Source organism: Oryzias latipes, chromosome 19 (assembly GCF_002234675.1).
Source record: "Oryzias latipes chromosome 19, ASM223467v1".
Lineage (NCBI taxonomy): Eukaryota > Metazoa > Chordata > Actinopteri > Beloniformes > Adrianichthyidae > Oryzias > Oryzias latipes.
The window spans coordinates 19,090,232-19,117,141 of NC_019877.2; the positions used below are offsets into that span (position 1 = coordinate 19,090,232).

Genomic DNA, 26,910 nt, shown 5'->3' on the forward strand with positions numbered 1-26,910 from the left:
TAATAAAGTATGATATTGAAAAAAAAAATGGCAAGAAAAAAACCCAGATAAACATGGTTTTATGGCAAGTTTTTAATACCAGTTGTCTAGTTTCAAATGTTTTGCCAGTAAATCCTGTAAAGTGTTAAAACAGGGAATTTCCAGCAAAATTCCCCTTTTAAAATCAGTTAAATCCAGAGGATTTTAACCAGTTAACTAATAAATGCATTTAAATTGAAAATTCTGTCAGTTTTACTAAAGCATTTTTGTTCTATTATACATATTTTATAAAAAACTGTGAATGTGTCTAAGGAAAAAACACAGAAAATGAACATCTTTTGGAAAAAATGTCAGCTGTTTTCTAGAAATCTGAATGTTTATGGCCTGAAATTAATTAGTATGCTGTCTGTGGAACAGAAATAAGCTTTAGAAATGGATTATGGGTAATGTAATTTCCAGTCTGAAAGGGAGAAAAATATGAATTTACATAGTGAACTCTAGTTTGTCTTATAGAAAATATGGCTGGACATGTCTGCAGCAGTCCTGCAAAAGAAATGAAAAATCAGGAAATTACACATTAATAATGCAGAGTTCATTTTAAAATAAGCCTTTCTAACTGTATGAGGGAATTTGTTTCTATAGCACATCTAATGCAACAATCAGGCTTCTACTGGGTCTCCTGTTTTCATCACTGCAGCGCTCAGATTGCTTTTTGCAGTACTTCTTTCTGCCAGCAGATGCCATAAACAGCAGGTCAACGGCTGAAATGGACCTTAGTGGCAATCTGGATGAGCACCAGGGGGACGCTTTTTGTGTATTAGGCCACAGTTATGGTCCATAATGCTCACGCTAAGAGAGTGCCACCGTACCTGTTGCAGCTCACAGGATGTAGGCAGGTTGCAGAAAGTCCTTTGGAACAATACCAACTGTGCCGTTCAGCTCACCCACCCACCAGCCGTGAATGTTGTACTCCTGCACCAGAAGAAAAAAAAAGTCTCAAAAATAGTCATTTTTATTTGATTTAACTTATTTTATCATATTCGTTAGGAAATATAAACTTGCAGTTGAATTTATTGTCTTCAGCTGCCACTAAAGTGCCCAAATTGTGAGGTTGTTTTTGATCCACATGAAGTAATTTTTAGAAGAGAATATCCAGGAGTCTAGACCTCCATCACCAAAAAAAAAACAACAATTCACAATATAGGAATAGACATTTAGGCTCATTAGCCTTTAGGGCTTTTCTTTAAAATGTGTGGAAAACTAAACGAGGCCATCCAGACAGGGAGCGCCTAGAATAAAAGCGTTTTTTAACCGCTCCAAAGCCATAAGCACAGCTGGGATCTCTCTTCCACACCAATTAAATGAAGAGTTCTGTACGTCGCAACAAAAGAAAATAAATTGCAGATCTTTGTTTTATTCCTTTTTAAGAAAATGCAAAGTAGCCTTAAAATTCAACAGATTTGGGCTCTGCAAACGGAGCTGCTTCAGGCTTTTATAGACTGAAAAGCAAAATATAATAAACCATAACGCTGATCACATTTCAAAGACTAATAAAAAACAGGTTGGGGAGCAAAGAAAACAGATATTTGGGTTTAAAATAACTTTTTTTTGCAATCTGATTGTCTCTTTCATTCAAATATTTGCAAAGATAAATACAATAAATCCAAAACTAAATTTAAAATAAATCGTTGCCTTTTAATAAAAAAGAATAACATTTTTAGAAGGATCAGTAAACTGCCTTTCCTAAAAATTAAGGAGTAACTATATATTTTTTTAACATCTAAAATTCAGCTCATTTGAAAAATTATAATTTAAAGTTAGATTTTTACACAAAATAAAATAACTCTTTTTCCATAAAACAGACTTAAGTCCTATTGATCCAAACAAAACCTTCTGATCATTGCGGTTGGATCTTAGATTTGTTCTGCATTGATGTTGGGGATAGTACAGCGGGGCGCGGCCGCTCCTCTCCTCTCAGATTGAAAATGGCTGCAAGTCTCAGCATCCAGGAGGAGATAAAAGCTTGCAGCCGCTGTAAGGACATACATGGTGAAGCACGCATTTGGTGGCCCTGTTTTTCCTGGTAAAAGCGCGCACACTCCATCAATGGTGGAGCTGATTCGCCTGACACCTCGGTGCAGCCAGAGGAATGAGGCCTGCAGATAATGACCTGTTTCTGGACACTCAGGATAAATGAATGGCTGGAATGGTGATAAACAACAAGACTCAAGAGTCCTCACAGAACAAACAGATAGAAAGGAATTGTCCACACAGGCCTCATCGTTTTACTTCACCAACATCCTTGACAGCTCGGCCGCCATGTTCCAGGATGCTTGGCGGTTTCACAAACTGACAATTCAGGGAAAGTTGAGTCTGAAATGGTGTTTTCATGTTCCCCATAAGACCGCTGAGCAAAAGTCCCGCTCGCAGAAAGCTGGCTCGGCTTCCTTATGAGGGGAATGTGAACAGAGTAGTAAGGGGGAGACAGACGGACGGGGGGGAGGCATAGAGAGAAACAGTTCTCCTCTCCCTTGGGGGCGTCGCAGCACTATACCACCAACCGTAGTGACAGAGAGTTTTATTTATCTCCTTTGCCCATCTGTGCTGTTGGTTTCAAATTCTCCCTGAGAAAGGTCTTTTGGATTATCAGCGCCGCCATTTTAATACTACTGCTACATAACGGAGTGGGCGCCAATGGCGGTGGAAGTCTGTGAGGCGTGCCGACTCCATCTTCCCCGCACTTGAAACGAGTTCATCCAGAGTACACCTGCTGTAATAAGGACATTGCAAAAGGTGTAGAGAGGAAATGGTCCAAATGACAAAAACTATGCTAACTCCCCTTCAGCACACGTGATTTTTTTCCTTCTTCATTTCTCTGTCTATTTTTGTCTTTTATTGTGTAAGACGCCATAAAATGTAGGAATTTGGCTCACTTTGGATGGATGAAATGTTTTAGGACAAAAAATGCTTGGAGTGAAACAGAAATGTCGCTTATTGAAAGGATGCAGCAGCTCCCACCTGGTTGCAGATCAAACATGTCAGCAGAAGGGGAAGGGGGGGCCGAACAGCGCCGCATCGTGGCGGCTGCAGTGCCTCGACTCGCTGACCTCTCGGTGACTTCTCCGCTGAGAGAGCTTGGAATGAGCATGGGCGGGGTTGGCACTGAAGAGCGGGTTGCCATGACAACACCTGCAGTGTACCCGCGCAATCGTTTATTTACCACTCAGGGGGCTGGCTAATGGCGGCATTCTGATAGACCCATTGCTCACGTCGCCGACCAGAGGACAGAATGACAGCTACCCGAGCCTGAAGCGAGGAGAAGGTGAGTCGAGGTTGGCTGGGTGCAGGAAAGAGAGGATGGGTGAAGCAGGTGTGGAGCCACGCTGCCGTGATGCATCCAAAACAAAAGTCGTCTTCTTCATCTGTCTTTGTCTGCGTCAAATGCCCCTTTAAGGGGGCGATCTTCTGCACACATCCTAGCTGCGTGTCTGCACACATGTTCCCAGATGAAACACAAACACACACAATCCCAAATGCATACAAACTAGGGGGAGTGCTAATAAGCCTGACACATGAGGCATCTCCACCCGGCCACCAGCTGACTGAGGCAGGCCTTGGGAGTGATGGAGCGCAGGAAGTTTCTCATTGCCCTGCCGCTGAACCCACTGCCTGGTTGTTACAATCTCTCCCTCCCTTCTTCCACATTTCCAACCCCCTCCACCCTCTCATTCCCATCTCTCCTGTAGCCACGTTTCCGCTTGTGTCCTCTCCGTTGTTGTTCCAGCGCTTCTCTTTTTTCTGTTCCTTTTTCTTCTTTGACATCATCATCAGATACACTGCAGCTCTGTGCAGTTCTTCCATCACCGGTCACTCTAATAAAGAAACATGGTCACCTCTATCTGGAGGGAGCTCATCATCTGTATCCCGCGATCAGGTTAGCGAGCCCTCCTCACATACATGCACCTCCACAAGCAACCTGAACATGCAGATGTTTCAGGGAGATCTTAGGGAGCCAAAACTGTTCCAGGTGGGGTTCAAATAAATCACTGAATTGGCTCCCGATTGGAAACATGACAAAGCATAAGAACGTTTGAAGATATCTCAGGGACGATGAGATTTAATAAAAAGAAAGTCGACTTGCTTCTTTCTAATGCACGCCTGGGATTACAGATAGGTCCTTAACTTAATAGCAATTTAAAGTGGATTTGTGTATGCCACTGAGTGTCTGTAATGATGGCTGTTTATGCCGCCCCTCATTTATAATAATTAAGTGGAATGGATTGGGGGTGGGTTGCTCGGACACGGTTCTGGGCTATTGGCTTGGGCTGAATAATGACCTACTGTAGTTGACCGGGGGATGACCGCTGCCTCCTGCATGACCCCAAACGGCAGACTCACCCCCTGCTACTTTGGGTGGTAAAAAGGATGTCTTGCCTGTCTATAGTGTCTTGGTGTCTATGGTCACAAAAGCAGCCAGGGGTCTTTAAATTGGGGTGTGACAGAGAAAAGGAAAGGGTGCGAGGGGGGGGCGGATTAGCACAAAAGAAGAAAGGGATCCCCCTCTTCCCTCTTTGTCCCACTTGCCTGACTTTTCCCATCTGATTGTTTGTCCACTTTTCTTTTTCTTCTGCTGCGTTCAGCTGGGGTGACCTGTAGGCAGCACCCCATGTCATCGAGTTAAACAGAAAATCTCTGTGCAAAATAGAAAAATAAGAGATTTCATACCCAAAAGATTATGAATATTTCATTTTACTTTTAAATATAACAAAAGTGAGTTTAAATACCAGTGTGTGTGGAACTTTAAAGCCTTAAATCAGCTTCTAAACCTTCCAGGACTGTTGATAAACACCACCAGGTGTCAGTGGTGTCCATGTTCTTATTGTGTGTTTTTTTTTAATACAACAACTTTGGTCAAATGTGATCTGGAGCCACACCAGATTGGCTGTTCCAACTTCCTTTCCCTGGGATTTGGTTGGACGGAGGAAAGCGAATCAAGACTAAAAAATAGGAAGAGATTGTGCTTGCCAGAGTTTTAAGGACCCTGGAAGGGTTTGCGTCATAAATCTCTTCCCACTCCATCCTGCCGTTCTCCATGAGTGCCTGTGGGAATACAGGAATGTGACAGCTGACCTGTGGAGTCCATGCCTTTTGATTGTGAATACATAAATTAGCGGGGCAAGAATGTGGGGCAGCCTTATGGCCTGGTGCGGGCCGGGGCTGCAGAGGACGCAGGCGTTACACGCGTCACAGAACGATGCAACAAAAGGCTGGAGCCGATGCCATAATTGAATCAGACACACACTGTAAATCCCGTTAAAGCTGTCCCTTTCACTGTCAAGCCTCTTCTGATCCATGGGAACTTGCTTGATTCAACAATATAAAGCCATCTATCCGTTCAAACCCGCTAAATCCCTTTTGGGGTCATGGGCAAGACAAAAATTGTGAAGTTTTAAAATGAGCAATCTGAGCATAGAGATATTAATGTAAGTAAAGAGCAAGGATGCATGTTTCTGCCTCATATACCAGCCAGCCGAGCATCGCCGCTGAACTCTGCAGAAGACAGGCTCCACTGAAAACAGCAGCAGAGCCGCGCTACAAGATAAGTTATCCACAAACTAATGGGATTTGTGTGAGTTGTAATGCTGCTAATTTATTTACTTTGCTGGTGGAGCGCAAATATAAGCGCTGGCGCTGGGCAGCACACAGGGGAGGGAAGAAAAGACACAAATACAGTAAAAATGCCTCCACTTTACAGTAAGTGAGGGATCAATAATGACGGATGAGGCCCTTTTATACAATCGGCATGTTCTCCTCAGTTCACAGCCATATGACACCACGCCTGTGGCTATCCCATTCTGCACTTCAGCAGTCAATCACATCCCAGCTTTAAAAATAACAGTTTGTTAGCACCATTGATTTAGCACTTAGAGCGTGTCCTTATTACCTTGTAATTATGGTCAGTGTTGACATAACAGCACAGACAACTAGGCCTCCCACCCTCAGAGAGAATTTATGGCCCCCGATTTTATTACAGCCATTTCATGTGTCTGGGTCCCCAGTTAAGCGACAGGCTTGAGATCCAGCCAAGGGCCGGTATTTCACTCACGGAGGTCACGGATTCTCAGGAACACCCCGTAACACTAAACAGCAGCGGGACCGCCACACACATCCAGAAGACACGGGGAAACCCTCCCCAAGGGCTCATCACAATAAACAGCAGATTAATGCCAAATAATGACTGACAAAAGGAAAATGGGATGCTGTTAGGATGAAAAGAGGCCGCGCTTCCAGGCTTGACATCAAAAAATAAAAAACACCCAGCAGTTAGTAAATAATTTACAACCTCACTTTAAGTTTATTAAAAGATACTTATAACAGATTTTTCATACTGCAGGCAGTAACTGATTCCTCTATGAGGCAGAAATCCAAACCGCACAGAAAAAAGTAATCTACCAGGTTGGGCTGATGAGCAGATCTGAACCAAGTTTCCCTTTACTCCAAATAACTGACAGTTTTGTGATTGTTGCATGGAAATTTAAAGATGGCAATTTTGGCATCTTCTCCTGATCAGCCCCCAGAAAGAGCATAGCCTACTGGTTTTACTTTAGCCCGGCACCGCTAAGAGAAAAGCGATTTATCCTCTTTAAGGCACTTAGGCTGTTCATAAAGATGACTTTTAATTTCAAAATTGAGACAATTAGTTTTGTTAAAGACCGACTCCAATGAAAATAGTGTTTTTGGTGTTTTTCACATGTTCTAGTGGCATTTTTCTGATGATGGAGGACAAACCTAGAGAAAATTAAGCACAAACTTGTATTTCTGAGTAAGTCTTCATTCGAATTGTTATGAATCAGGAGCAGATGAAAAATGTTATTTGTGACGTAAAAAATAAGCTGGGTGCCCCCCGCCCCACTCCATTCTGATGCATCCACTTGTATTCAAATAGTTCCATGTACGTCTTTGTTTTCCTTGTCTGAGCTGGCATCTATCAAAACTACGGCTGGATAGCTCCAATATTGCTCTCAATTCTTGTTGCGCTGGTAATGTTAGGTTGGGGTTGTGAGGGGGCTGTAAGCTAGTGAAAGAGCGTGTAAACAGAGAGCCATCAATTATGAGTGGTGGGAAGGGGGGTCAGGGTTGCTCTGCATCAACGGTCCTGCCCACAACTCAGGGGCGAATTTCTGATGAACCGCTGCTGCTCTGCAGAAACTATGTCCTAAAAACAACACAGGGTTTAGCCTAAAAACGGCATAAAATGATGATATTTAAAAGACCACTGGGAACGCTTTTACAATAGATCAAAATAGGATCAAAGAGGGACTTTAAATTCTGATCTCCATCCAGGTGTGAAAACTGACCATTTTAAGCCTGTAGCTTCAACCAGAGAAAAACAGGCATTCTAATAATGAACATCAAATCTCTACCAAATAATTTACTTTTTTCTGCCTTCTTCATTCAGGTTACCCAAACTGTGTAAAGACACAACGATTCAATTGGATATCGACCGGTAGTAACAGTCTGGGAACTAGTCCCTCTTCACTGCAGAGCAGAAGTGCCCAAATTACAAGCCATTGATTTCCAGTAGGGTGTCTGTTCACTGGTAGATTCTCTGCGTGTAACTGCAAGATGGCCCTAGAACACGAGGAAGTAGATGGAGGGAAAACAGCAGCTGAGCAGGATGGCTTCACCTGCAGTTTATGTCAAACAGAAAGACAGAGTTTCGCTTGGCTGCCGACTCAATTAACCCATGTGATGGAGGCTCTGTAATGAACAACAGCTTCATAACGCAGCGCGCCAAATGGTACTTCACCCTGGTGGCCCGTGAATAGACAATACCACTGCTGGCTCCCCTGCAACAGTGGGATGCTACTGCAGGCTAACAGAGGAATTTAGAGGTTGGGGATATCAGCATGCTCAGAAAGTAAATGAGAACGGGGCAATTACGGAAGCTGATGTTGTTTAACCCTTAAATAATTGTGCATTTTACATGCCTCAATCGCATCTTACTTGGTCTAAATTACTATAAACCCTCCTTTAATTATATCAAGGAGTCTAAGGTGCAACCAGAAGTGCCCCTTCATTAGAAGCAATTGTTTCCATCAAATTCACCAAAGTGGCTCCAAACATACCAGAGTTTAAGGTGAAACTGAAAACTTCTGGATCCTTTTTGGACGTCTGTGATGCTGACCTTGCTGATAATGTAGATGAGATCTCCTCTTTGAAAGTCCAGCTCATCTGGCTCGTCAGCCTGGCAATCCCATAGACCTTGGTAGTAGTTAGCAAAATCTGAGGAGGAATCTGCAAGAAAACAACCATGCACAGGTAAGGTTTTTTTTTAAAGGGACTTTTCACACATTAGTGACATTTTTCAGTGATGGAAATGTAAAAATAATCTAACCTGATCTGCTGTTCTTCTCAAAGCTCTCATTCTGAAGGTCTTGGAAATCCTCTTCTAAAAAGAGATGACTGAGCATTAGCAGATTGATATTTAACCGAAGAATAATGCTTCGAAACATGATTTTCTAAAGTCAATTTATTTAGAACTCAAACTGTTACAGATGGAGAAATGTGTCTTAAGGTAAGCTGGAAAAAAATGCTTATTTTTCTTTGGAGCAGACTGAACTCCCTGGCAAGGATCAATGAGCTGACATATATCAAAGTGCTGGCAGGATAGTTAAAGAAGCAGAAGCTGTCTTCAAGGCGCACAGAGGCGGACGTGGCATTGACTGTGGGGCGTGGCACCCGGTGGTCTGTTAGGTGACACAGTGATATGCCTCCCTCTGTCTCCCACATTCATCCTGAGCAGAAGCAGGCTGACAGCCGGACCACAGCCCAGCAACACTATCCACCTTCCAGCACAACCTGCGCCTCTCCTTCCAGGAAGAGCAGGAAAGATGACACACACACTGACACACACACACATGCATGCAAATTTGCGGTCATGTGTGTACTTTCTATTTAAACTCTACTGTGTGTTCACTTAGTTTTTTCTTCTCCAAACTTGTAAAAACAAAAACAAAAATCACTTTGTGGCTATACACCAAAAAGAGGAAGAAAAGAAGCAAATTCAATATTTGCAGTGGATCTAAGCATTCAGTGTTGTATGCGGAGAGAAGCATCACTCCGCTAAGAGACCACTGCTATGGTCCGATGCTTTTCTATATCCAAGTGATTTAATTTTCCAGTCAATAAAATCAGTCATCAGCACCCGAGCCAATACCAACCGCGCTCCGCAATCTGCCAGCATCTGAGCCAGCCTCATCCCTGCGACAAAACGAAGAGCCCTCATCAACCAGAAATGGATGCTGCAGTCAATTTTGCAATTTTGCAAATCCTAAATATTTATGGTCATTAAATGTTATTAACTTTTTTGGGGAGGGAAAGATTAAATAAAAACTATGGACAATGTGTTTAATCGTGTGTTGAGTTTTGGAACAGTTATCAAGAATATTCTGCTTATGTTTATGAACACATTGTAGGGGTGGGAGCTTCCACATTCTTCTAGATTAGCAAAATGAGTTGGGGAAAAAAAGCAGTTTCTGGTGTTTGTGTGGTGGTTAAGCTTTTGATGAGCATAGAGGTGGTGCATGATTAATAAGGGAAGGGGTGAGAAAGTGAACGAAAGAGGCTGTCATCCGATATGCCATCTGTGGTCAGGCTCTGTACCTCTTCCCAGATGGCTTTGAACGGCGGCGTGACATTCTGAAGACTGATTTCCCTTTCACCAGTGATTTTGGTAAAGGTAATGTACTCACTGACTGAAACCGAATCTTGATGTATCTTATTTAATAGAAACAGTGATGGACGACGGCCATGAAAAGATCGGATCACCTCTTTTGTCCTTCTTGGGATCTTGTAGCCGCCCTGACACATGGCACTGTCTCTCCCCTTCAAGAGGAGCTCGCGCGCGCTGTGCGTCGCGCTCGTCAGTCAAACTTTAATTTCTATTAAATATGCGACATGAAGAGATTCCGAACTATTTTCAGCCTAAAGAGATACAGTCTTCATTTCCTTTCAGTTAGATTGCAGTTGCATTTTTTTTTTCTTTTTTTGGAATGGAAGGTAATTTGTTGCCTGGCAACATGAGCTAATTGGACTTTATGTAGTGCAGCTTTTCAAAGCTGGCCTTTGTTGCTGATTTCGACCACATAACTGCTTTGAGATAAACTACAAAAATAATGTGAAAATATAGTTTTCCTTGTTTTTTCGGTCACAACACACTTTTTGCAGACGTGACGCGTGCGCAATTAGCATGAAAGCCTGCTATATACTGGTGACGCGCATGCTCTGCCAGGTCCGAGAAAGGGTTTGCGTGACAATCAGAGAAGCCCTTTGTCTGGTGAAGTAGCACTGGAATTTATGCACCCTCCAGGTCTAAAACAGGATGGGGGTTCAAACGTGGGATGGCCACGCCCCTCGTACCTGGCAGCACCTCGTAGATTTTCTCGCTCTCATCCTCGGCCTCCCAGTCCTCCTCTCCGCTCTGTTTGTTGCTCTGGGAGGCCCGGGTATGCAGCTGCTGCGGAGGACTGCCAGGCACAATGTCATCGTAGTCTTCCTCATCTTCATCGTCATCCACAGGAATGGTGGTGGAGCTCAGATCTGTGACGGAATGGGAGATGTGAGGTGGAGGACACAGAAAACAATGCAGAGGCTTGGACTGGAGGCCACAGCAGAGGTCACACACACACCAACAAGCTCTGTTTTTTTTTAAATATTATTTTGAAAAATGAAATGAAAATGAAGAACTTATTCTCAATAAGTAATTATTCTATTTAAAAATTTGTTTAGAAAAATTACAGAAAATCAATGTTCTCCTGATCAATTATTCTATTATTATTAAACTCTCTTTTTTGTTATGATTAGTTATTTGGGTAGTACTTTTTGGTGGTTTTTCCACACTAAAGCAAATAAAAACCTGAGTTAATTTACCAAAGAAAAGTCCTTATGTTAGAGGAGCGAAGAACAATCTTGGCCAAACACACTTTGAGATGAAAGCCTCTGTGCTCTCAGGATGTAAGATAAACTGCAGAGTGTCCTTTGCTTCCCGCTAATCGGTGGCCCTGCCTGAGTTCATTTGAGAGAAAACGAGGCACAAGTGCTTGCTCAGATGTAGGAGCTGGTTCATTGCAAGCGACGGGCAGCTGCAACACGGGGTATCAGGTCGTCTGCCATACAACAGCACCCAAGCAGAAATCAATGTCACTGGAGGATAGCCAGAACATCTACCAATCAATTTCCTGTAAGTTGGAATTCAGTAGGAGGGCTGTGGGAGGAGGTGAAGGGAAACCGGGGCTGCATGTTGGTGCACGTGACGCAGTGGAACCACACGTCCAATGAGGAGGTGCAGGACTGTTGTGCTTGGCTGTGCAGGCAGTAATGGATTGGGTGTTTTTTTATACGAGTCAGAGATGATAAAGAGCACCCACGCACTCCTGACCTTTTTGCACCGCAAAAACATCAGGAAACTTCAGTGGAAGACGAAGATAGAAACATGTGAGTTTGTTACCTCTCAATGATTTTTTAAAATCAATTCGTGAATTGGAAAATCTATTCCTTTATATTATAATGACTTTTTATGCTCATACGTCAAACAGGATGTAAGAAAATTCCAAAATACGAAGAGACACAAAAATGCACTTAGTGACAATATAGCTGAAACAGAGGAGGAGGGAATTTCTGATAAAGCAACATGAATAAATAATTAGAAAAAATAAAAGGTTTACCTTTGAGAACAAAATTGATTTGGTCCACCCACTCTTTGGCTTCCTGGGGGCTATTGGCAGCAAACTGAAAAGTGGCAGAAACACTGTTGTTCTTAGCATTGGTATTTAGATTTTGAGCAAATATATAAGAGAGGACGAATTTCAATATAAAAGAATAATAAAGTTATAATAATAAAACAATTAAAATGCAGCAGAAAAATTTTCCATAATTTTGGTGTCAAATAAAATTTGTTACCGGGGAAAGTTATGGAAATATAGCACATATATATATATATATATTAATCAGGTTTCACAGATTTCAGTGACAAACTTGTGGAAAAAATGTATTAAATAAATGACATTTTTGTTTGTTTTTTATCAATTATTTATCAACTAAATAATTCTTAAATATGTATATTTTTAAAGATGCTGCATTTCTAACCTTTTTGCGTTAAATTTCAAAAATATTTTTGCCTATAAAAAGTAAACTGCAGGAAAACGAGAAAGAAAAATGTTTTTCAAAACATGTTTTCATCAGTTTTATATAATAACGTTTTGCAAATTAAGGGATTATTTAAAAAAAATATTGGATTAAGAACATTTTATTTTATTTTATTTTTGCTTTTGAATTTTAGCTGAATACAAGGGAAAATTGCCCATTCAAAGCTGGAAATAGATAACAAGGCAAAAATATGCCAGTTTTATTCAAAGGAATAATTATCGATACACAAATAAAACATAAAAAAATGACACATATAAATAATAAAAACAAACCAAAAAAATAACGGATTAAATCTTTTAGTGAAGTTTTTCTCTCATTAAAAAAAGGTTATCAAATATTAAATAATAGATATGCATTAACTATCAAATTTTATTTTATAGTAAAAAGATAGTCCTCTAATTAAGGACTAATACCTCTGTTGTGACGATACAGACCTGAAAAGCCCGTCGTCCTGGAGCAGTGAGCTCAAAGCAACATTTTTTTTTGGAGTCTTTTCTCAGGTTGGGCACCAGCTGTGCGCTGTAATTTCCAATATAAAACGAACCCTTCTGCTGTTTATCTGCAGAGAGGACAACACATGGTGGCATGTTATGTAGCGAAGCCTTCTGTGGTTGTTATGTTCCTGCAGATGGACATTAGAAACAAACCCTTTTCACTCCCAAAGTAGTAAAATATCGAGTTGTTGAGGACACACCATCTCTTCTGCCACTCTGGTCCGAAGAAGGTGTGATCTGAAAAAGAAGAGTGATGCTCTTGGTTACTTGCTCATTGTATTAGAATATAAAAATTAATGAATTAAGTGCTCTCTTGCCTTTTCGCTTCTTTTCAAGGTAACCTTGCTTCAAAATGTTGGTGAGGTCTTGGGCTGCCACTGGGATGTTGTCCTCCAAGTCTGTGAGCACAAACTATATGGGTTTGCATGTTTTAAACAAGTTTAAAGACCAAAACCATCTATATTTTTACTTTCAGTCAGATAAAAAACAGGAGAACTGCAAATTTATGCACTGTAGAAGCTATAAAACCTATTTTTGAATAAAGCAATAAACTTTCTCTATTGCTAAGAAAACAACAGAAACCAGAATACAAATTCTCTCAACCCATGGATCAAATACATCCCCGCTAGGCTTCAAGAAACCCGGATCAATACATCTACAGTGGTGCTGAGCACTGCAGTCCATACATCTGCTCACATAACAATTTAATGAGAACAAGCTTCCTGTGGGAATCCAGCAACTCTTCATTTTGCAAAGTCGAATTTCAAACATTATAGGACAATGGCACAACTTGAAAGCCTTAAGCTAATTAGCACTGCAGTTAGGTAATGCACCGTGAGCGGTCTCACTTATGCGGGAGATAGGTTGATAACATTTCTGCTCTTACGTGGCATCATGAATTTAATGCATCCTAAACTGGCTCTCATGAAGTGCGCCTTCACCTCACCCACACTGAGCCAGTGATGATTTGCTCCCTTCCCCGAACCCTGGGGATCGGCTTGGCCCCCTAAGTGAGGTCACTCCTGCTTTGACAGAGGTACCTGGTTTGTGACAAAATCTTAACTCAGCTTCCTCCAAGTTCATCAGTCAACAGGCATCGATCTTCTCCAAGCTGCTCCTTTTAGTTGGAAACACAAGAGCACCTTAAGTACCATTTACATAAGTCAGTGTGACACCCCTATTCAAACCGCACAAGACACAGGGAAAGCCTGGAGTCCACCCTTCATGATGTCTGCGAGAAGCCAAACATGTCAAGATTGGACCCACAGCAAACCCCGACACCACAGTAAATGTCCTGTCTCGTTAAATGTCCCCCACAAGTGCGATTGTCTTTCCTGGAGGATTTGTTTGAAGTCTTGTCTGTGCATCTTTAGAGCCAAAACTGCGGCTGCCATTGAGATCTAAGTGCATGAAAAACCAGCGTGTGATCCGTTAACCCCACACTACTTCAGCTTGTGGTCCTGACAGATGAGTGGGTCATTCCATAGCAGACACCTCCCAGCACTAACACACTCACATATCATCGGCCTGTCTTTGTGGATGGACTGACCAGTGACACTATAAGCACAAAGGTGCTAAGGACTGTTTTGTCAAAGAGAACCTGATTCAGTACATCATAACAAACAGGAGTCATTATGCTCCCCCCACCTCATTTATCCCACGTCCATTTTTTTTTTCTGAGGCCTGCTTCCACGTTGCGGCTCACTCCTAATCCCCTCATCCGTCTGCTTCCCTCACTCTTCATTTATCTCAAAGGCTGAGCTCGACTAATAAAAAAGGAGGAACAAAATCAACACAGGATCACTCTGATCTCTCCAAGTCAATAAACATTACACATTCATGCGCACTAAACAGCCTCACCAGCTGACCTGAAACCCCTCCCTAACTATCCTCTGCATGAATCCAGAAAGAGCAAGGATGAAGCTTACGAACATTTACACATTACTTTACATTCCTCCACATGGAAGCAACAAAAAGCATCCCACTGGTTAATGCTGCCCAATGGCACTTTGAACAAGCGTAGAACCTGATTGGTTCTGGGTCAACATTGCATCCTTCAATGAAAACTGTACAACACCTCTTTGGGACCATTTTAAGGTAATGTTATCCGACTAAGTGCTATTCAGAGTGCTGAACAAAATCCAAAACCATCGTTGTGTTTGAGTTTTAACTTTTAAGTGAGGCAACGAGTGACACATTAATGCATCTAATTAAGGCCTTATCGAAATCGCAGACAGATGGCAGTCTTTCATAAAAATCATAAATTGCATTATCAATTATTCAGGGCAATGCCGTGACTTCATTTTCATCCCTTTTGCGTTTTAATTAGCCCCATCCACAGCTTTGATATTGACATTAATTTGATGGCAATTTATTGATATTTTTGCATAACCTATTTAGCTGAGTGCAATTACCAACAAAGAGGAGCAGATGAATATGGTGTTGGGGTCTGGTCGGATGTTGTGTAAATCAAGGTGAGGAGTTGCTAGCCGCCTGCTGAGTAAATCTAAATGTTGCCTGTGCAACAAAAAGTTTAGGTCACATTGTTTACTCATGGTAGGAAGTAAACAAAAAAAGGAAAATGAAAAAAACATCTTTATGGGGAAACTGACCTGTGTCTATTCTCAAACTTGTGTAAAACTTTGAGACGATACACAAGGATGCATTTAAGGTGCCAGCGGTCTGCAACAGCCACAATCTCTCATTTGGTTATGCACCCCCCACCCCCTCAGCAGGGTGTTATGAGCTCAGCAGTTGATCCCACAAGAAAAGGCTGATTTATGTTAGCATGACCAGAGGGAGTTAATGTATTCTCTCATTAAAATCCACTTTAGTTAGGCTGAAAGTCAATCAAAGGCTGGATAGAGAGTGAATCAAAATGAAAGGAAATGGTCTGGTGGGAGGACTGATAAGTTACATTAGATCTAACGGTGGTCATAACACACTTAAGATTGTACGAAAAAAAAACCAAAAAATGCGCTGAAGATGATGGCTGTGCTACAAAAATGAGCCATCCCTGTTAGCATCTTGTTTTTCACACAGTCGGACGAAAAAGAAGGGCAAAAGATTCAATCACAGCAGGGAAAGGCTATAGTCTGAACCATCGCTGAACCCCAGTGGAAACTTTTAGATTATGCAGAGTGATGTGGAGAATGCTGACGATAAAACGGGGAGAAAGAAGCAAGAAAATGTTGCTTTCCCAAAATGTCTTAGCTGCATTTCTATGTTGCTTTCAAATAAAAGCCCTCATCTGCTAAGGATGTGTGCCTTTTTCATCAATTTTTTACTTCCCAGAAACCTATTCAAGGTTAAGGAAAGGGCAGAGGTTAATTCAGAATTCAGGATGAACTTCCAAACAGGTCATCAGTCCATCCAGACCGCAGAGAGACCTACACCTGGTGAACCAAAAGTGCAGGCTTTTGGAAAATTGGATAAATAAACTCTGGATGTCTTAAAACAACTCAAGCTGAAAATTCTCTGGCAGTTGGTTTGCAATTTAAATTAATTAATAATTTGTATGCCAATGGAAGCATCCTGTTGATTCCCCCATTCAATCGAGTCCCTTATGCTTCCTTTTAATTATTTCGTTACCACTATCTTTAGGAACATCTATCCCTGATTACACTCCAATCCTTTATTGATAGTAAATCAATGTTGGTTCTATGAAAGAGCAAAACAAAATGACATGCTGCAGGCTACATTAATAAAAAAGGCGTACTTTGTTCCAGCAGTACTCGAAAGATATTACATTTTGCTAATATGGATGTCTTGAAAAAGCAGATGGCATTTCTAGATTAAAACAAAAATCAATACATGGACATCTGCTTATTATATCGCTAGTTCATGTTTGTTTTCATTTCTGAAAAATTCCAGCAGACTGAAAATAAAAATTGGGCCATGTGGTGAATCTGTACAATTCAATTTTTGAATTAATCTAGGGTTTTACGTCAGCTACTGATGGTATACTTACAGTTTTATAAAATTATAATTTTTACGTCAGTGTGACGCTTTGCCTTAAAATTCAGATCAGAAAGTTCTGGTTTTCTTTCTCCTTTAGTTAGTCCTTGAGAGCTTTGACAGTCTTTGGATCCAGGAGGTTTCACAGTGAATGCAGCATCAGGGGGCAGGACCTGACCCTGCTGTGAACTCTGCTGATGAGGTGAAACAGAAGGCAGGGAGAGGCGCCCCAGCCCTGAGGGGGCTGCTGGGAGAAATGCCGCCGCTTCCACAGGCCAGGCCAACGAGACCGCAATCCTCTTCCACACTGTCCTTGATTAGGAAAAAGTATTCACTCAGTGCACCTTCACCCAGCCAGCGCTCCATCTGAGCACACGCCAAGCTAAATTGATACATTTTTCCTCATTACAGTGGGAGGCCTTTGGTGCACGTCCATGTAGAGAGGCGGCCGTCAGAAATGCTGAGAGAGACCGAGAGCACTGAGGTTAAGGGCAGAATGTCTTCTTAATCCTTCTTCCCTCCCCCTGATTTGATTAGGACTTCAGTCATCGATACATAAACCATGTTTAGAACCTCCTAATGCATGTGTTTGAACCAAAGAAAACATGCAGTGCATTATATCAGCCTGCATGAGTGCTGTGTCACCATCCAAAGATGCTCAAAGGGACCAGAAATTCATGCAAGATGATTATGGAAACTTTTCTTTTGCAGAATCTGTTTAAATAAACAAACCATGGCTTCGACAAAACTTCGATGTGTGAATCAAAAACCAATAGTAAAAAATGGAAAAATGTCTCTTCTTTAAATTTTAGTTAAAGAATTCCTATTAAACAATAACCCAATCCAAAGTTTAAAAGGGACTAGTTTTTTTTGGGTTATTTTCACTCAGGAAAAAATAAGACAAGATAAAGAGATAAAAACACAAATGAGGTTAAAATTAATTTAAAAAAATACTATTGCTTCAAAAAGTAACCCATAAATATATCCCAACATGCATAACACAAGAATTGGGTTAAAGAAATAACCCAAGTGTTTTCAGCTTGTCTTTCTTGTTTTCTTTCTAACTCAGCCGTAAAAATAGATGCGTTCTAAAATAAAAAAATCCACTCTGAAGACATTCTGCACTTGACTCCGATACTCAAACATTACAGGCCGGCCACTGCAAAGACACAAAGGGTCTAAATTTACAACGTGAGAAGGCTTCCCCCTGGGCAGCCATAAGCAGCGTCTACAGCGACCCTGAATTTCTCTTTCCCAGATTTACTACCACTATTCAAATGCTTAACTGCAGATACAATGATCCCCTAATCGCTGGGGATGGTTTTCAGCTGCTCCACTGACAGAGACGGGAAAAAAAGAAAAGAAAAACAGTAGTTACAATATAAATACAAAAAATGGAGCCTGGGCCCTCATGAAAAACTGGATATCTGTAATAAAAATGTGGCATTTCTGCAGTCAGTGAGGAATAGCACCAACTGAAGAAATAACGAGTTAAAACCATGTAAAAATCAATGTCTTCTAAAAAGCTGTTAATACATTTCTATTTATCCATCAAGTATAACATAATGAAGGACAAATGCCATTTCAGCGCACTGTAACTCACAAATCTCACAAGTTTATTTAAATTGCTCGATTTTCACTGTACTCAACAGACATAATTCTCTCATTATTAAGGCAATATGTGAAAAATGAAATAAAGGAAAAAAGGAAAAGTTATGAAAAAATGACCATCTTGCATTGGGATATTAAAAACAAATGCATGTGCATTTGTATAGTTTGTTTTTAAAAGGGGAACAGTTATTTTTTGTAATAAATGATAATCATTTAGTTAAAAGTGTATTTTCGGTTTAATTTTGATAAAAAAATGTGTTGTACTTTGTTTTAATGTACTTATTGAAGCATAATAATAAAGAATCATTGTAATGCATCAATTGTATTTATGAACATTTTATGTTTTATGTAAGTTATTTGTCTTTTTTTAAAATACATTAAGTAAATTAGAGCGTAAAACATGTTTTAAACAATTTGTTTTTCCCTTAATAAATGCATTAAAAGTGTAATTATCTTGAAATTTTGTCCAAACAAAATTTAAGGTAAAATATAACAGTCTTACAAATAAAATTAATGATATTTATAGTGATAAAAATATGAAATATTATAACTAATAATTCGTTAGCATGAAAATTGGTTGTGAATGTCTTTTGGGGGGATTTTTTTTTTTAAATAATGCAAATGTAAAGGGATATAGATTGCTTTTTAAAATGTAAATTAAAAGGTTCAAACCTGACCTTTATTGACGTTGATGCGGCACAAAATACGGACCTGCTAAGAATTTGTATGCTCAAATAAAACCGAACTTGTGCCGAATTGATGGATTAAATTCTGTGAAATAGATCAAAAGTAGCTTTAAAATGAATTTTGTTTAACCGGCTTCTGAGCTTTTCAGCAGAATCCATTTTGAATAAATGGGTAAAATTCCAACTGCAGAGGAGGAATCGCCCAGCAGCTCATCAGCAAACAGCAGCTCTGTCCCACTTGGCTAACGCAAAGAAAAGTGATGCAAATTTGGATGTAAAGGGAGCTGCATCCTGAACATCCTTAAATAACTCCAAAGGGTATGTTAATGACTTTAAAGTGCTACATTATAGAAACAATTAAACAGAGAGGTCCCAGAGGTGTTAGAAGCCGCCATGTCACTGTCTGTTTACAGGCCAACACATCTCTCCGATCACCATTTATTTCCTTAAGAAATCAGCATGGCCACCTGGGCTTGGCATTGAAATTTCATTCATCTCCAGAAATGGATTCCAGTGGAGGGCAAAATCAAATTCTCATTTGGAAGGCAGGAGGAGAAGGAGAGGGAGTGAATGCAGGAGGTACCTGGGAACACTAACCTCCGGTTGAACCCGCGGCATCTGATAGTTTTGCTATTTGTCTGTGACATTGACAGCTCCGGGGTAGATTAGGAGCCACCCTGCCCCAGCTTCCCACTTTGCATTCTGTCTATGCTCCTCCTTGCAGATGGACGGCGGCACATTTCACTTTGCCTGCTTTCCCTGGGTTTCAGCGCCACGCTGCACCAGGGGCAACGCCGGGATGTAATTATGCAGTGCAACAATAAAACAAAGCAAATTAGAGGAGGGTGCAACAACTTTGCTATGTGGCTTTTGGTGGTGTGGTGGTGGTGGTGGGGAGTTAGAGATGAGAGTGATGGATGCCCTTCGGTTAAATACGTCCAAATCCCTCCTTCAAGCCGCTTTCCTCCAGCCAGGCCGTGTGAGTGAGAGTGTACAAGATTAATAGTGTAAACAGAGAGAAAGAGAGGGGAAGAAAGGAAGCCAGGAGAGAGAGGCAGAAAGAAAAGACTATCAGCATCTGCAGCAGAACAGTAGCCCTAGGGGAATTGGGTGAACTTTTGAACCCTAATGGCAAGCAGTCGCTGCAATCCACAGATCCTCCTCCTGCCTTGTAATGCACGCCTTTCTAAAAATGCTCACAGTTAGCGACTGAAGAGGCAAAGGGAGAGGGAGAGTGAAGGAGAAAGAGGTGGCTCATTAACATATTGGTGCTGCTTGCAAATGAGCAGCCGCAATCCAAATGTCACAAAATCCATGGCCCGATAAGCGCTGTGAGGAATGAATCTCTAGGCAGATATTATGATGAACAAATACAGTAGATGGCGATCAGTAAATCCAAAGAAACTTCATGACGGATGGACGTTCGGTGGCTGCAATCCTTAACGCATCTCTGAGCGTACTGCAGATAGGTCACAGCTTGCTACGGTGGCCCTGAAGTGCAAATCACATCTTCAAATATATGAAAGATCACAACGACAAATGAAATAGCGGAAAAAAAGTACAGTTTGAAATTAATTTTTAAAATTCCAGAAACTAAAACACCATAAAAAAGCTGAAATAAGAATGAAATCTTTCATAAAGTAAAAGTAATTTCCAGATATCAAAATGAAATGTTAAAAAAAATGAGAAAAAAGAATAAACCAGAAAAGGTAAGTATGAGACGTCGCTCATTGGACAATGGCGTTTGATTTTTGACTTTACATATTTTCAAATGCGTCTTTAATGTCTACCTACTAATAAACGTTTTATGATTTATGATCCAGTTTCACTTCATGCCAAATATCTTTCAGTTGAAATGATGGGCAAACATCATCGTCCGATCAGCGATGTCCCATTGTGCTTTTCCGGTTTCCGTAAAAAAGAAGAATACGTTGCAGATAACAAAAGTCATTTCCAGAAATCAAAATCAAATGTGAAAAAATGAAAGAAGAAATGGAAAAAGTAGGCTGTGTTGTGATTCTCAACCTTATATTTTGACACCTGGAAATTACTTTTGTTTTCCGAAACATTTTTTCTTTTCAATTTTTTGGAATTGTGTTTTGCTTTCTGCAATTTTGTTTTGATTTCTCAACTGTAATGTTTTTTATTATTTGGTTTGCTTTTTTCATTGTCATTGTGATGTTTTTGCATTGAGAGATTTATTGGTTTGATTTGCACTTCAAGGCCACGGCAGTTTGGGAATGAAGTGGACAAATAGGTCAAAAGTTCAACTGGAGAAACAACATCCGGAATTAAATCTGCTTGTGGAGAGCTAGACTCTCAATGCTGCACAATATTTCATAGGGAAACTCCTAAAGGATCTTTATTTAACAAAGCTTCATCTTTATTTTCGTCCATAATATCACTTTAAACCCACAATAAGCCACTTTGCGCATGAAAAAATAAATTCTGTTGGCATGGTTGTTGTTTTCTCCCCCCCTCAGCTACGTCGTCCAGGCATGGATCTTCAAAGACACTTAGCTTTAAAATGGCTTTTTCAAGCTTCAGCCAAAATGACAAAATTTAGATTTAATATTCTATTTACAAGCTCTGTGTAATAATGTCGTTACTGTGCATTGGATCCTCATATTCAAATGAGGAATAGGCAACAGCGAGACATAGCTTCAAATTGGTTGTCCTACTGCGTACTGGTGCCAGTAATTGGTTTAGGAAATTAGACTGGCGAAGTGATCACTGACAAGCGTCGCATTCTTGGCCGACGTAAAACAACAAACCTCCCTTTAGAGCTGACACTATAAGTTCATTTATCAGCGTGTCAACCCACAAAGAAAAGCTGAGAGCAAATAAATATTTTATATTATTTTAAGCCTAAATGCTAATCCTGTGTAATTTCACATTCCCGTTACATAGGATTGGACGTCAAATAAAATATCAGTGGAAAAGTTTCCGGTTTATTAAATTTTATGGAAAAAATGTAAATATCTCATCAAAGTAAAATAAATTTAAAAAATCAAATTTTTTCCCCCTACAAGTTAACCATAACTAATCTAAAAGCATAATTGACATAATAAATTAAAATATGTTAGATCTATAATTTTAAACCGTTTTGTTGAAAGAAGATGGAAAAAAGGTATTCAGACCATTGTCACGTTGCCTTTAGACACAGCTGAGTACTTACAGTGGCACATCATCCCTAAATTCTTCTGACCACAATGAAGAACACAGACATGTCCTTCATAAACACTTCCTGGAGCAAAGCTCTTCCTGCAGTGCTCTGTCATCCCTGCATCTTCCCTGCTAACATCCCAGAGCACCCAGCAGAGCTCTTCAATCAAAGAAAAACAAACAGGCCATTTCAACTTTGTAAACTTGACCTGCAAACAGCGTGACAAAGCTAAAAGCCCAACATCTCCAGCTGTCTCCTGGGGTCCATCTGCGTCTCTGCAAGTACATGTGTTGAAGAGGTTTTGCACGCCAGAGGGGGGAAATTTGTGCCTATGTTTGTTTCTGTATGCATAATGTAATGGAATGGCATGCTTGTGCGATGTTGGTTGCAGAAAAACAAATCCCCAAAACGTGATCGAGCGCCAAGTAGCACAGAGAGGTGGAGGGCGGCGTGTGGAGTTTAAACGGTGCTGGGCTGAGGCTGCCGGCGCAGTCAGGTCACCGGCGTGGTCGACGGGTGAAACTCAGTTCACATTACCATGCAGACACCCAGACTAACAATGGAGGCTCCATCTGTTCCTGTCAGCCAATACAAATCTGTCACCCCTGAAGACAACAGGCCACTGCATCTAATCAAACAGCACAGGCTCCTCTGCGTGTTAAAGCAGCCATCGACTTCACACTTACTCACTCTCTGGTTAGGAAACACAGAGCTGCAAAGGCAGGCGGTCCATCACTATGGGTCATACATTCTCCAATTCACCAAGTCTATTGTGTACAGTCAGATGAAATAAAATGATGCAATTAAACTCGGGAGAGGCACTATTTTCCACGATCCTTTGACTGCCAAATCCTGAGCTCTACATCATAAGATTTTCCCAGAAATCATGCCAATTGTCACCAAAAAGAGGTTTTGTAAAAATTAAATGACCCAGAATTGTCATTATGGTTAACTGTTCCTCCAAAAATGTCGCAGATTTCATTAATGCCTTCATTATTTCCCAGCAACACTCCCTCTTCCTCAGAAACAGACCGCCCAGCAGAGGAGTGGGAGCTCTTTCTTTCAGCCGGCAGTGAACAGAGCATGAACTATGAACTCTGCACGCCCTCTCTGTGAGGACACAAACCATTCACTATGCTAACATGGTTGCAGTCCCCAAGCAATAACAGACTGCTACATTTATATTTTTCTTACAAAGTCAAATGTTAGGACTATTGATCCAACAGCCAAACGCCTGTTTTTTTTTCCCCCCCGAGTCCCGCAATTTAGAGATGAGGGGAATTACTTCTCAATATTTAAAGGGAAAAAAACTATTCTAATGGTTCTGAGTGGTGGTTATTTTTCACATTTAGCAGAGACAATAAAACCAAACTGTGGACGAGGTTTAACAACTGTCATTTACCACAACAAACAGCATGATTTGTTGCTGGCTGGATCATCAGTGTAGCCTACAGGGGAATTCTTGTGGGTGTCATGCTTTTATTTTCTTTTGTTTCCCAAAGGAAATCTCACATTATTCCACAATTTTCCCAAATTAGTCTGTATTGTCTTATTTTATCGTGGTCCATATTTACACCATTTGCTGTGATTGATGTTTTTTTTTCAGTTATTAGGCAGAAAAATAGCTGTTCCTTTTTGTTGGATGCAGCAAAAAATGGGGACATTTTGAAATAACAGATCGGGCTCAAACAATATCCAGCTGTTACTAAATGTCTTCGTTTGAAAATAACTTAAAAGAATGACCTTTTTCAGGGTGAAATCTTTACATATCTTCTGCTTTACCTTACAAAAAAAAAAACAACAGCAGAGCACCTGAGGCAGCGGAGTCTGTAATGCCCACCTGCGGCACGTCAAAGACTATTAACTGGTACATATAGTCAGGAATTCTCCATCTGAACAGGAGGAAGAAAGATAGAAAGAAAGACTGATAAAGGGAGAGAAGGATGAACACACACGGCCCCTCAGGTACAGTGTTGTATTTCAAACCCGGTTGAGAAAGAATAGAAGGGGCTTGAGGTCAATAAATCACTGCATTAGCCTGAAGCTACAAAGCTTCCTCTCTGTGTGGGATTTCGCCTCACACCATCCATGTGCAACATGAAAGCTCTGGACCTGCCACTGGAGGGAGCTGTAGGTCATCATACAAGTCCTTCTGAACCACCAGCCTCCCTTTCTCCAGTGTCAGAGTACCTGCAAAGTAGCCAGGAGGGAGAAGCGTGGGAGGAGGAGCCACTTATGTCACTGGATGGAGAGGAGGGAGGCAGGAATGAGGAACATTTCACAGATGTGGTCTGCTTTTTTCAAATCAAGAGGATGTAGAACATTATATGGCAAAATACTCCATCTGGTCCTCTCACTTTGTGCTGTTTCAATGTCGAGAACAGAGAACTGATGATTTTCCACAAGATAACATCAGTGGTGTCTGTGAATTTTGTGCTGCTTTGAGGTTTTTTTTTCATCAGGATAGAAGATTGAAAATAATATTAAAGACACGTTGTTGTGGCTTAAATGTTGTTAAGGTGTTTCCACACTGTTTTAGCAGAAAAAAAGAGCCTTCAAGTGACAGAAGAAAGAGGTCATCTTCAGTTTAGGCGTCTACATTATATCCCACTGTGACCCACACAATCTTAAAGAGTGAGACAGAACTACTGTTAACTCACAGTCTGGAACATCATCCTGGTAGTCAGAAGCCACTGAAGCGTCGTCGGAAGGGGCAGAGCGACCCAGGCTGGAACTGCGGTTATCATCAGAAACATCTTCCTCCCTGAAGTCCACTGAGAGTTGGAGAACATTTAAAAAAAGGGATGAATCAAAAACATGTGAGGATACTTTAAGGGAAGTGTGTGGCAGAATTAGCCACAGGGGGTACATTGTAACAAATGAGGATTTGTTACTTACATCGCAAGGGGAATTCTTGAGGATTTCTGTACAAAACAACAAGAAAAGATCAATCTCAAGCACTAAACTAACACTTGATTCTTTTTGTCTTATTAAGTTTATGATGGCTTCAAGAAGTCTGTAAATGTGTCATGCAGAGACCACAAAGCCACAAAGGAACAGAACTTCAGTAAGGTTTGCAGTGCAGACAGTGTCGGCTTCCGGAGAACACACTGAGACAAGGGTTTCACTTGAGTTTATGTGCAACTCCTGCTTGGAAATTACATTTTTTTTAATCATAGTTTTTTTCTTTTAAGGACTTATCCAACTAAAATCACTCAGATTAAGGAGACACCAATAAACACAACCTGGAATATTTCAGAGGTAACAAATGACGCACTGTTGCTTCAAAATGAACACCTACCTTGCATGAACGACTCTGAAGTTATTCAAAAGGACCTGGCGTGTTTTTTCAGCACTTTCACTTAGGTTCTCATCTTGAAGGATCTCAAAAATAAACAGTTCGCAATCTGAGGAGTACAACAATTTACTATGAGTTGGGTTCTCTTTTAGAGGGACAAAGTTAAAAAAGTATACCTTTAGGCTATATTATATGTTCAGACGTGGCAACTTTCAACATGGCACTGGCCTACATGTGCATTTGAGGGTTTGAAGTGTTTCATTTGAGCTCCAAGTTGAGGTTTCTTTGTGCATATTTTGATCTTGGGTTCCTATGAAGTTCACTGACTGAGAATGTTGACTCAAAGTAATCTAGAAGCCTTTTTTCATCGTGTTTTCTACTTCTAAAAGTGCTTCTTCTCTGGGTTACTACCACGTTACTTTTAAAGAAATGTGTACAACTAGAGCCATAAGAGAAAAACCAAATATGTCTTTTGCATTTAATTTATATCAACAGCAGGTTTTAAATGGTTCAAAAAGAAAATACTAATCTTTGCCAGAACAATGAGCGAATGGGTTAGTCCACATGGCTTATCTGATTTCCCTCAAATGATAAACAAATAACTTGACACATGCAAATGATCTGTCATAGGTCATGTTCCTTTATCTGGATGATTATGCAAATAAATGCCATGGTGTCACCAGGTTGGAAACATCTTTACACAATAGAGAGTTTAGGAGAAACATAAAACTGCCAACTTTTTATTTCTCTGCTAACAATCATTTTTTTAGAAATGAATTTCATATTCTCCTGATGCTTCTGGGGGAATAGAATCACAGCTATAACGCTAAAAACACAGTAGTTTTATTTTGTAAATCTGATTTGAAAAAATAATCTAATGAGATGCAAGAAAAAGATGTTACCATCCAAGAGTCTCCTGAAGTCTTGCAGGCATGTCCCCATCCCTTGCCTTTGCGTGTCCAACACGATTCCTGCCTCTTCACACTTTGATTTGACCCCAGAAAGTATTTACATTCAGTCTCTGTTCATGACCCAAACAAGAGCTAGATGCTCATCAACGCTCTCAGATCACAGCAACGAAACACTTTTTTTACTCCAACCTGACTTCCGTGCATTTAAACATTTGCACACAGTGGGGAGGAGCAGGAGCATGGGTGACTGTTTCCTGTGCAGTTTCTCTACCATCGCTGATAACATTTTAACTGGCAGAAAGGATGTTGTAAAGCAAACTGGAGTGCTTCCCATTTACAGACACTCAGGAAAGGTGCTTGCGGTAATACATTTTTTGATTAGTTAATCATGATTTCATCATAAACCTCCAGTCAATCCAGCAAGAAATCTGCAGCTACGCAGCTGGTCTTTTTACAGTTTGTTCCTCCTGTAGACAATGTCGACAGGAACAGCTCAAAGCTGTGGGTTCCATGTTGTGCAGAATGTTTTAAGCTGGCATAACAGCACCTGCACCCTCTGTCTGGAACTGTAGCTTCACCACTAGGTCTGTGGTTTGGTAAT

The 26,910-nt window shown here is 40.7% G+C and overlaps 1 protein-coding gene across 1 annotated transcript; it reads right to left on the reverse strand.

Annotated features, from left to right (window-relative positions):
• Window positions 1-54: 54 nt before the first annotated feature.
• skap1 (src kinase associated phosphoprotein 1) lies at window positions 55-26,501 on the reverse strand. Its single transcript, XM_004080679.4, has 13 exons — window positions 26,301-26,501; window positions 25,402-25,507; window positions 24,999-25,024; window positions 24,761-24,874; window positions 12,998-13,078; window positions 12,834-12,917; window positions 12,621-12,745; window positions 11,706-11,769; window positions 10,402-10,581; window positions 8,378-8,431; window positions 8,168-8,277; window positions 849-951; window positions 55-522 (listed from the first exon to the last, which is right to left on the reverse strand). Exons 1-12 carry the CDS (start codon window positions 26,338-26,340, stop codon window positions 859-861), a joined length of 1,077 nt encoding a protein of 358 aa, XP_004080727.1. The 5' UTR covers window positions 26,341-26,501; the 3' UTR covers window positions 55-522; window positions 849-858.
• Between the last annotated feature and the right edge of the window lie 409 nt (window positions 26,502-26,910).

What these genes read in the sequence shown, in the direction of transcription:
- skap1 (XM_004080679.4), bottom strand. Translation starts at nt 26,340, where the DNA reads ATGGGGACATGCCTGCAAGACTTCAGGAGACTCTTGGATG. An exon ending in CTTCAGGAGACTCTTGGATG is followed by an intron (nt 25,508 to 26,300) that starts GTAACATCTTTT and finishes TGTACTCCTCAG; the next exon opens with ATTGCGAACTGTTTATTTTT. An exon ending in CCTTGAAAAGAAGCGAAAAG is followed by an intron (nt 12,918 to 12,997) that starts GCAAGAGAGCAC and finishes CTTCTTTTTCAG; the next exon opens with ATCACACCTTCTTCGGACCA.